The 12,209-nt window shown below is 38.9% G+C and overlaps 1 protein-coding gene across 1 annotated transcript in view; it reads left to right on the top strand.

Annotated features, from left to right (window-relative positions):
- The first annotated feature begins 649 nt into the window (after positions 1-649).
- The window catches only part of LOC122089621, a 17,762-nt gene continuing 6,202 nt past the window's right edge, over positions 650-12,209 (top strand). Inside the window, exons 1-4 of the mRNA XM_042659341.1 lie at positions 650-913; positions 1,128-1,182; positions 1,595-2,044; positions 3,100-3,994. Coding sequence (XP_042515275.1) covers positions 650-913; positions 1,128-1,182; positions 1,595-2,044; positions 3,100-3,994 — 1,664 coding nt within the window. The remainder of the gene's footprint in view (positions 914-1,127; positions 1,183-1,594; positions 2,045-3,099; positions 3,995-12,209) is intronic.

The following is a 12,209-nucleotide window of genomic DNA, read 5'->3' as shown; positions in this document are numbered from 1 at the left end:
TAAATCCCCTCATGAAATTCTTTTTCAATCCTCTCCAGATTACTCAATTTTTTGGGTCTTTGGGTGTCAATGTTTTCCAAATCTAAAACCATACTATGAGGATAAACTCTCTCCCAAATCTCTAGAGTGTGTGTTCCTTGGTTACAGTTCCAGTCACAAGGGATACAGTTGTTTGCACATTCTCACTGGTCGAGTCTACATATCACGCCATGTCACATTCAGTGAGCATTATTTTCCATTTTAAAAACTCCCTCTCCCACAAAAAGAACCAACTATTGATAACACCATCCATCTACCCGTCCCATTACCAAACTCCTTTACACCACAACACACACAAGCAGAAATAGAAATTCCACAAGCCAACCCAACACCCCAACCCAACCCCACACAACAACCAAATCCACCACAACAGCTCCGTCTGAGACAATCACAAGAACCACCGCCACAACCCAGTCAACCCCAACAACCACCACCATCTCACACAATGGTAACCCGCAGCAAAACAGGTTCCTTACGCCTAAAACCTAAATTTTCCCTTCTCACAGTTCGCCAGCCAATACCCAAAGCATTTCTTTCCACCATAAACCCTACCCTCATCGAACCTACTTCATACAATGTTGCTTCAAAAGAACCTAAATGGGTTTTCGCAATGGATGTTGAATACCAAGCTATTATGAAAAATAATACTTGGAAATTGGTTCCACATGAATCGGGCATAACTATAATTGCAAGAAAATGGGTGTATCGGGTGAAGACAAAGAGTGATGGCTCAATTAAAAGGAATAAGGTACGGCATGTTGCTAAAGGGTTCAACCAGCAATTAGGACTTGACTTCAGTGACACTTTCAGCCCAGTTGTGAAGGCAGCCACAATTCGCACTATTCGGGCGATTGCAGTGCCACGCTTTTGGAAGGTACATCAATTAGATGTTAGAAACGCCTTCTTAAATAATACCCTAGAGGAAAATGTTTATATGCACCAGCCACCCCTCTCATGTGTGCCATTTACAAAAATCTCTGTATGGGTTACGTCAAGCATCTTGTGCATGGTTTCAAAGATTCAAGAATTATTTGCTAGTTGAAGGGTTCATTCAAAGCATAGCAGACACCTCCATGTTTACTTTTCAGTCAACATCAAGGCTCATCATCTTGTTGCTATACATCGACGATATCATTTTAACAGGTGATAATAACATCCTAATTTCCATAGTCATACAAAAACTTAGCAAAGAGTTTGCTATGACTAGTCTTGGCACCTTACACTATTTTTTGGGGATCGAAGCCAAATGTCAAAAAGAAGGACTGATGCTAAGTCAGAGCAAATATGCTATTAACCTTCTGCAAAGCACCGGTATGATACACTGTAAACCGTGTACCACACCGGTAGCACCTGGGTCCAAGCTTTCCGCAAATGTTGGTGAAAAGTTATCTGATCCTCATGAATATCGTCAAGTGGTTGGGGCTTTATAATTTCTGACTATGACAAGGCCAGACCTATCATATGCAGTAAATCAAGTTTGTCAATTCATGCATAGCCCAACCACTGACCATTACAATGCTGTCAAACGGATCTTAAAGTATGTCACATACTATAGGAAATGGAATTACATTCAAGCCAAGTTCACTCAATCTCATTGGTGCTTATACTGATGCGGATTGGGCTGGTTGCCCTAACACAAGACACTCCACTAGTGGATTCTGCACATATCTTGGTGACAACTTAATCTCTTGGTCATCCAAGAAGCAGCCCACTATGTCAAAATCAAGCACTGAAGCAGAATGCAACTCGCTAGCTGTTACTTTATCTGAACTACTATGGATATCCTATCTCTTAAAGGATTTGAAGGTGCTAATAACAAAACCATTACTGGTTTATTGTGACAACTTATCCACTACTCAAATGGCAGTGAACTCATCAGTTCTTCATGCTAGGACAAAGCATATAGAGGTCGACTATCATTTTGTAAGGGATTTAGTGGTCACAAACAAGGTTCAAGTGAAGTTTGTCTGCTTCGAGACTCAAGTTGTAGATATATTTACAAAAGGTCTCCCAATGGCTAAGTTCCATCAGCTATGCTCCAAACTACTATGGCTACCGCCCCAAAGTTTGAGGGGGGATGATAGATAAGAGAGTAAATTGGAAGAGAATAACTTGGGATTAGAAGAGAATAATTTGGGATTAGATTGACTAAATTGTGGGTTATTATCTTAAACATTTGAATTTGAATTAATTCAATTCAAATCATTCTTATCTCTTCTATTGCACTATTCATCATTATCTCTCCAACTGTACTCACCTATTTTATCTCATTGTAAATTCTCTATAAAGATTCTTATAAATACAATACTCATGATTATTATAAATACAATACTCAGGATTACCAAAGAGGTATCCTGAACATTCCAAAATCAAATCACAATCCTTTCAGACTCTAAACCCGGAGAAGAGGAGGGGCTCAGAGAGAGAGAGAGAGAGAGAGAGAGAGAGAGAGAGAGAGAGAGAGAGAGAAAGTTTGGCATCCCCCTTGAGTTAGAAGACCAAAAATTCCGAAGGTTCATGTTTCAGAGAGTAGGGTTCTTCCCCTTTCAATCCTCTTCAGGGGTTGAGATTAGGTATGATTCCTTCTTCCCTACTTTAGTTTAAAGTAGCACAATAAGAAATAACATAGTGTAGCCTAGTGTAGTGAACTGTAGTGTAGTGGAATAATGTAGCTTAATATTAGATAAACATGTTTAGGGATTAAATTATTTTAAATATTAGATAATTAATATTAGATAGGCATGTTTAGGGATTAATGCACTAAGAATTATATAAGCATGATTAGGGTTAATTAATTATCTTAACAATAGTTGGCTAATTAGAAATGCATTTGAGCATTAAAGTAGATTAATATTAGTTGATTAGGGCTTGGTTAGATAAGCATGATTAGAGGTTAATATAAGCATGATTAGAGGTTGATAGTTTCTGATTTCATATGCCAAGTCGCCTGGGACCTCCCTCATGTGGAGTCGGTTTTACTTGCTGAAATTTGGGAGAAAGCTAAACGTATTCACATCCAATGTGTGAACGACGAATGTCTTTGGCGATTGACCTCTTCAGGTATCTTCTCTATTAAATCTGTCTGGGAAGAAAATAGAGAAAAATATCAGAAAGTGAGTTGGTTTTCTCTTATATGGAACTCATCTAACCAACCAAGACAAGATGTTTTTGCTTGGCGGTTAGTTCAAAATAGATTACCAACAGATGAAAATGTGTCTCGTCGTGGAGTGCAAATGGCTTCTCGGTGCAGTTTGTGTGGTAAATATGCAGAATCAATGTCTCACTTATTTTATAACTGTGAATTTGCTCGTAGTTTGTGGAGAGCTTTCTGTGAAGACTTCGATGTGCAACGGAAACCTTATATGGACATGCCTACTCTTATTGCTTGGTGGAAACAAACAGCAAAGAGTCTCCATTTTAAAAAGGTGTGGATTAGTGGCTTCTCCCTGGTTCCTAGTGTCATATGGCAGGAAAGGAATGCAAGAATTTTTGAGGGGGTCTCGAAATCATCTAGACACTGTTTTGCCATGATTAAAAGTGAAATCAGCTTCCAGATGACCGCTACTACAGGGTCTCCTCTTTCATTTAGCTCCTTATTGTGTGCCAAACAATTGGGAATCTCTAGGGTGCGATACAAACCAAGAGAGGTAATGGAAATTTTTTGGTGTCCTCCCCAAAGGGGATGGGTGAAGCTAAACTCAGATGGCTGCTCTTTGGGAAATCCAGGAAAAGCAGGTGCGGGTGGAATATTTCGGAATGAAAATTTGGAAATATTACAGTCTTTCAGAACTTTTCTTGGTGTCCACACAAATTTTGAAACTGAGATGATAGCTGTTATTACTGGCCTAGAATTTGCTAGAGATATGGGTATCACTCATTTGTGGATTGAGTGTTACTCAGTAGCTGTAGTTTTGCTTATATCGAAGGGAAGAATCCCTTGGGTTTGTCTTCAGAGGTGGATGAGTTTAACCTCCTATTTGAACTCTCTTACCTGAAAAATCACTCACTGTATGCGGGAAGCAAATCCTGTGGCTGATTTCTTAGCAAAAACAGCAGCAAAATTCGAAGTTTCTTCTCCTATCCAATCCTGGCCTGCGCTGATTGCTATAGAGTTGGAAGTGGATTGTCAATCTCGGCCTAGATACCGCTTCTTTTAATGTATTCTGTTTTTATTTCCAATTTTTGTGATTTGGTTTCTGTTGTGAGTTCTTCTCTGCTGATGGCAATGCCGAAGGTGGAGTAGAATTTTCCAGATTCCAAATGTGATATTGCTTTGTATATTCTTTTTTCCCCTTCTTTTAATACAATGAATTTTTAGCGAAAAAGGTTAGATATGCATGATTAGGGCTAAAGTAGCTTAATAAATAGCATGCGTTTAATTAGATATGCATGATTAGTGCAATTGTTTAAAATGTTGATGCAAGCATGTGTACGGTAGATAATTTGATTCAATAATGTACAATACTTAGCCTAACATAGTCACACATGTGGGTTCAAGGCATACACGTTTGGGAGAATATTCAAACTTTAGTGTCTAATAGAAAAACAATTATTTTACCAGACAAATTGGGTGTCAAACGCCTTCTCATTTCTGTAACCTGAACCTTACTTAAATCTCTGACCAGATTTTTGAGTTTGAAGTCAAACCCGACTCTTTCCTGGATTAGGGATCGAGCCTCCTTTTTATGGGTCTTAGACTCATCCTACAACTAACCATTAGACAATAGTCAAGCAAATTCTCTTCTACTTGAAGTCAACTTGCTCTCAAGGCTTGCTCTTTCAACATAATCATCCATGAATTTATTTGCCTTCTCCGATGTTGATTAGGCAAGTTACTCTGATGATAGAAAATCCACAGGTTGATATGCCATATTTCATGGCAACAATTTAATTTCCTGGAGCTCCAATAAACAAGCTAGGTTGCACATTTCAGTATTGGGAATATCAGGCTATTGCCAATGTCTTAGCCAAACTCACATGGTTTCAATCTTTTGTTATATAATTAGTACTTTTTCTCCCTTACTGCACCAATTTTATGGTGTGAAAATGTTAGTGCTACTTATCTCACAGCAAATCCGGTGTTCCATGCCCATACCAGGCATACAAAAAATTGATTTCCAATTCGTAAGAGACAAAGTCACCAAGGGTAATTTTGATGTCCGCTTCATTTCCATGAAGAATTAGATTGCCAATGTTCTCACCAGGAAATTATCTTAGCCACGGTTCTCCCATCTGATTGATAATCTCAAGAGGCGGCTGTCGGCTCCCTTGAGCTTGAGGGTATGTATAAGAGAGATCAATGCAAACTCCATTAATTGTGCTAAAAGATCTCTTGAAGATACAAAAGAATCAAACCGATATAACCTAATTGGAAAAAAGATAAAGGACCCAAGTTGTAGATAATAAGTTAACTTCCCTTGACTATGTCTTGATTCCCTATATCATTTCTCCTATAAAAGATAATAGGTGAAAATTATATAATGGAAAAACCTATTAGGTTATTTTTTTGTTTTCACTAGAATATCATTTGTATTAAAATTGAAAAAGAGAAATATACAAGGTATACAAGAATGAAAACAAACTCCACGGACGAAAAAGAATGTGCTCACTAAGACTAGAGACGGTTATCTCAATTTCCCCATCTTCAGGATTGCCATCAACCGTGAAAAGAGATTAAAACTCTCCCTAAAACTAGAACTACTATAATAAAACTTTTAAACCAAGCCTTATCGAGAACGTCTTGTCGCATTCATTTCCAGTCCATTCTAGCCATAGCTGGCCATGAAAGAATAGGTTGATCTAACAAAACCACGTCTCTCCCGTTTTCTATGTTCTATCAGGCATCATGTGAAGAAGAACACAAAGGGTAACTCATGGAAACTAGAGAATGGAGTAATATAATACAGTGAGTGGGATGATGTACCCTATGGGAGTAAGAAGACAATTCAGCATATTTGCAGCAGTTGAGAAAACAGGACTAGTGATGAAAAAGGAGAGGAACCTGAACTGTGATGATGCAATTGGAAAGATTACCCTAATATCTAAACCATGCAATGATAAAAGGTTAACAGACCAACTCTTAAATAATCGTCATGTTATATGGCAAACATGTAAACACGTGATGAGCCAAGGAAAGAAGAAGACAAAATCATTTTGAAAATAAAGAACATTATCATTCCTTTACGTGCATGATTATCATTCTACCTGCTGGATTATCGTCATTCTTGCATAGGGATGATGTACGTGGCTTTATGAGGATTGTATATGGGTATTAATTACGCATTGAAAGTAATTATTAATATTATATGTACGTTAAGTTATGAAAGTAATGAATTTAGTTAAGATTTCAAATAATGGAAAAATACGATGAATGAAAGGAAACATGAAAATAACTCAAAGTACGATGAATGAAAGGAAACATGAAAAGCTTAAAACAAATTCTCTAATTGAGTAGAGGTGATTATCTCCAAATTAGGTCAAAATGTCATGACTTCATCCGTAAAATCAACTCTTTATGCCTATTTTATTTCTTTTATCTCTATCCTACTTTCTCTTTTCTTATTTCTCTCCGCCCATACCGTATACATATCACATATACCACACAAGATGGATCAAAGAGTGACAAAAGAATCATGTAGCCGTGTACGACAAAGGACCCATAACATGACAATCCCATGTTAATTAGATATAAATATAGTGAAGGTAACAAACACAAAGTCATGACGAAGACAGCATGGTTAAAACCTAAGCAAATATGACAACAACTAGGGAATAAGAAGAATGAGTCGGGAACCCACCAAACCCACTAAGATGAATTGTAATAAATAAATAAATAAAAACTTGTACTTGTTCCAGCACGAGAGTATATAACTAATCAAACAATATGATCAACGTTGGCCATTGATATATCTCACAAATGGAATTAGCATTCATCAGCAAAAACAACACTAGCTTACCTATGGACTCTATTAGAAAAAATCAAAAAACAACATAAAACATGAAGCGTGTCCTAGAGTTTGGATCCACTGCTCATACAATCACCTGATCGTACAAGTCAGCCTCCAACAGCTGTCTCATTCTCTGTCATTACAAGGGTGAAGAAGGGTATATTTGAAAATAAAAGTGACAGGTGTTAGATGTTGAGATGTACAATCAGGCGAGAAGCTGATCCTTTCTCTTCTATGCCAATGCTCCCATTAGTCTATCCTCCCTCTATGAAAAGATATTTCTACCCCCTTTGTTTGGGGAAGAAAGAGATTGATGCAGGGTTCACTTACATAGGCCACACTCCCAAACAGAGAATCACTTCGCATATGTTGAAAAACACTACCCACTTGCATTCCCTACGCCCAAACACATGGGAATTGGAGGTAGGCTGTAAAAGGCGCCCCTGCCCCCACCTCCACTTTCCATGTGGACGGTGTGAGGAACACAAACGGGTAGCGTTCCTTCTCCCATTGAATAATGAAACGATATTTTCTGAGATAAAGAGGTTACCCAATTGATTGCCAAAAACCATGCCTCAGTTCAAAAGCTTGCAGAAGGTGTGATTATTTTCTTCTTTTTTTTTCTAACCCTTGTCCCACAGGCCCATACTGACTCCACAATCGCATGGACTGGGTCATATCAGGGTTGAATGAGAACCATTCAACTTTCATCAAAAGCAATGAAGAGCACTGAACACCCCATGTGAGTGGCCCTAAGGAGGTAAAAGGAGTCGAACTCAGAACCACAAGCTTCCTGAGGCAAAGGTCCCTTGCCAACTAGGCTACCCCCTTGGGGTTTGCAGAAGGTGTGATAGCTTGAAGGTTGGAGGCAGAAATGGCTTGGATAACCATTGAAGGGAATAGCCCACCTCTTGGCAATTCAGTAGCAACCTCCAATAACGATTCTCTCTTCGACCATAACTTGTAGGAGATCAATCCCTATACTCTTCTTTGATGGTTACTCACTATACCACTCTCCCTCCATTATTAAAAATCTTATGTTGATCTCAACAAAGAAAGATCAAGGCCAATATGCCTGAGTAGGTCTCCAGCTCAGAAGGTAGGGAAGCTGCAACTCATTCGGAATTGCTACTTTTTTTCTCAAACCCTTTTCTCTCCCTTCGCATTGTTTGCCATATCTCCCTAGGTGGCCAAGCTCCAAATAAGAGAAGTCCTACCTTTCTATCGCTAAGAAGCTTCATTGCTTCCTCCAATTATGTCTGGGATATCCTTGAGATCCTGGATATCCTCAAAAGACCAAAAGTTGCCCACCAGGGTGGGAAGAACGCTACTTGGTACGTGATCTCTATGCCTAGACACAAAGAAGGGAGAAAAGACCACCTACCACTGCGAAATACAAAATAGCAGGGGAAGTTTTTCCTGTCAACAAAAGGTCCCTGTGGGGAGCGCCCAAAAGGGGATTGGAGGTCAATGCATGCCCCTTGTGTCTCTGGCAAGGGCCTTTCACAGACAGAAAACTCTGTTCCTACAAAATATGAGAAGTGTTTTCTATAGAGGAATTTAGTTTTCTATGCTTGCGTAAGGGTCAATAGGAGTGTATGGAGAAGCATCCACATAAAAATCACTTTTCATTTCATGGGGCCGGATGGTTATTTCTCCCCCATGTGTCTAGCATAGGTGCACACTCCCTCCCCACAGAATTCATTTTCCTTGCAAAATATCCACCCTTGATAATGTCTTTGTGTGCCCCCTCATTGGCCCTACGCTAGTGAAAGGTCACACAACCAAGTAGTGTTCTTCTTCCCCTTTAAAGAATTGTTGTTCTAAATCTTTCCCCAAGGAAAAAAAATACCACTTTCTTCCTTCTAATGTCCCAACTCCCAAGTAATCCAATGTAACAAGGTTCTAAGAATTGGGATTAGTCATGACATCTGTCAAAGCCAATACAAATTTTAATTGGTCTGAATCAGAGTGTATCGAAAACATTTTCCCATGTTTTTTTTTTTAATAAAAGTCACTTTTTATCATATTTTTACTCTTGGGTCTTACTTGTTTATTGAAATCAGACTGACAAAAATTGGGGATCGATCAAAACCAATACCAATCCAATTCGATCGATATTGACCGATCCGATCTGAGTTTAAGAAGGATTGGGATCCTCTCCAATGAATCGCCAACCTCTCACTTGCACTCATAGGGCTACTGATGAAATCTCCCACACGGGATTGCCCAAATACAAGGATCGGGACAGTACCTAACTTTGTAGATAAAACAAATTTCGGATAGAATGACCTTAGGACAGTAATGTGGAGATAACTTTCTGCTCTGATATCCGTTTGGGGTTATTCAAATTGGTAATTAAAGATAAGAAGTGGAGCTACAACTTTCATAAAATAGAAATTGTTGAGATTCTGGGTAAAAGGGGCTTAAAAGGGCTGCCAAGTTACTACACTTACATAGTCTGAATCTGAAAATAATTGCTTCAAAAATTCAACTCTTCTAGGTTGGATCTTTGAGAATGTGTGACTTCAACTCTTCAAGGTTGAAGGCTCAGCTCTTCTAGGCTGATTGAAAACCCAATCTCTTCAAGGATAGGTGAAACATAACTTGGTTTCATAAGAAGAACTCTTCAGGGTTCAGAAGAATCTTGGAGCAACTTTGCAATTTTCTCTGATTTAATTATCTTGTGTCTCTCTACAACTCAAAATGTGTCCTCTTTATATAGGACTACAACCCTTAACCTAAGAGACTGCAACCATCTTTTAGAATTTCAAGTTTGTGACATGGACCAATCACAAGATACATTAGAAAATAAAAACTTAATAGAAATCTTAAAAATAGAAAATGTAATTGAGGTCTTCCACTTGTTGAAGTCTCACATGCCTTGATTCAAAAGTTGAGTTCTTCTAATGCCTTGATGCAAGACTCAGCACTTTGATTCTTGTTTCAAGATGAGTAGTGTCTTCCAAGTAGGTTTCCTTTGTAGCTTTCAAAGGAAGAGAAGCTTCTTAACTTAAGGAAGAGCAATAGGAACTTAAAGGGATCTTTAGGGACTCCCAATGGTGGATTTGGCCAAGAATGTTTGGGCCAACTTCTTTGGTGCTCTTTTATGGTTTGGTCCACAATGTTTTTGGGGCTTGGTCATACCTTGGTCCAGGGCCAAATGTGGTTTCTGTGTTTGGTCCTTGATGCGGGTAGATCACCGCAAAGGCTTAATTGTTGAGCTTGGATGCACTTGGGCTGCATCAGCTGTGTGCTGACCACCTGGGGCTACATGCCCCTAGGTGTTTGGAAGCATGCATGTGAAAGGTTAAATAGATGTTGGGGGGAAAATGATTGGAAAGGATCCAAATCCGTTTCAGAACCATGATTGGAAGTTGGAACCATCCTAGTTCTGGATTGAAATCGTCTAGGCCAAAGAATCTGGCGGAGACTGGCGGAGACACCCTTGGATCGTGACATGTGGATATCAACACATGGATGGCCAGATTCCCCCTTTTTTCTTCCTCTCCCTCCTTTGCTCTCTCTGTTTCTCTGCAACACAACACACGAAGGAGGGCTATTTCCTCTATCTGGAAAGACAGTCGAAGACATCGACAGCTAATTCTCCGTCTGGGAAGCATAAGAAGAAGTTGCCGAAGTGCTCATGGGTGTGTTTAATGGCTTTCATCCGCTCCTCTACCTGGAAATTTCCAAAATCATGTTCCCTGATTCTGCATTCTTCCCTGACCCCGAGGATTAGGTTTCTAGGGAAAGACTTGCCGATTTCGCTAAGGGCGGAGTGAGTACTGTGGTAGGGTGAAATGTAGAAGTAGACCATCTAGTTGTGGGACCGGTCATCGTCGGAGAGGAGGCAGCGGATACGTTGGCCGGCGAAACCTAGAAGTAGACCTTCCAGTTCTTCTTCTTTCTTCTCTTCTCTTCTCTTCTTCACTATGATCTCAACAGAGAGAGCGAAGGAGGGAGAAGAAGAAGAAAAGGAAGAATTTGACCATCCACGTGTTGCGATCTAAGGGTGTCTCCGCCAGATTCTCTGGTAGCAGATGATTTCCATCCCCTAGCTCCATCTCAATCTTATCTAGACCTCTCCAACGACTCTCCTTCCAAGGATTCCCTCCAACCTCTTACATGTGCGTAGCCCTATGTGAGAGGTTGGAAAGATATTAGAGGAAAAATGGTTGGAGATGATCCAAATCCCTCAAATAGTTAGAAACCAAGAATTCTTGTTTTGAAATTTCTCTAGATCCACGTCGAGCAAGCCCCCGGTCAACGTCCAAAATGCGTCTCATCTAACGGTCAAAGCCAATTAGCGTTTGCTAAATGTTGATCTGGTGGTTTGGTCTTGGCATTGTCCAACGCGATTTGGGTTCGGATTCGGGTTAGGTTCGGCCTGACTCGAATCAAATAAATTAATTGCCTTAAAAATGATAATTTTTAATTTAAAATCCAAATTTAATGATTCAAAGGCAATTCAAACATTCCAAATACTTTTTACTGTTAAGAAATTCCAAAGGTCGGTTTGACTAAGAAATCTATCTACAAAGTGGGTCCCACATGATGAAAACAGAAGCTTTCCCAAATAAAAGCCTTGAGTAATGCATTTTCAAAAACATTTTTCGGTACGTGAATTTAAATGATTAAAAAAATAATTTGAATTGGCATTTTAAATCGGTTTGAAGGTCATTTTACAATATTACAATCTAATCAATCTCCAGGGTATTTTGATCACTTTACACTATGTGTAAGTGTTGTAGGTAAACACTACTCTCATGGGCAACTAAAATAGTCTCACTTCAGTAAGTGAATGGAAAAATTGTGGTTCTCATAAGTATTTGGCTGCGTTTGATAACGACATTTCGTGTCAAAAACAGAAATTTCAGTTTCTATGTAAAAATCTTTTTTTTTTTTTTTTAAGGAAACTAAAATGACGGAACTACATTTTGTCGTTCCGTCAATTCTCGTTTCTAGCAGTTTTCACTTCAATTTCTGTGTCAAAATACCGTTTTCACTTTTTGTTAAAAAAATAAAAAATAAAAATGAAGCACACTTTTTCCTTTTTTTCATTCCCTTAAAACGAAAAAACTCCAGAAACCTTTTTCTAGAACGTTACCAAATGCAACCTTTGTGTTTGCTATGACATATCCATATGGGTCGAATCAGACTATTTTTCCATCATTTTTTGGGGATTTTTTTTTTTCCTTAAAACCATTTTACCTTCGATAT

The sequence above is a fragment of the Macadamia integrifolia genome, chromosome 9 (assembly GCF_013358625.1).
Source record: "Macadamia integrifolia cultivar HAES 741 chromosome 9, SCU_Mint_v3, whole genome shotgun sequence".
In the NCBI taxonomy this organism is placed as follows: domain Eukaryota; kingdom Viridiplantae; phylum Streptophyta; class Magnoliopsida; order Proteales; family Proteaceae; genus Macadamia; species Macadamia integrifolia.
The sequence above is the reverse complement of the archived record's forward strand: the minus strand, read 5'-3'. Positions and strand labels throughout refer to the sequence as shown.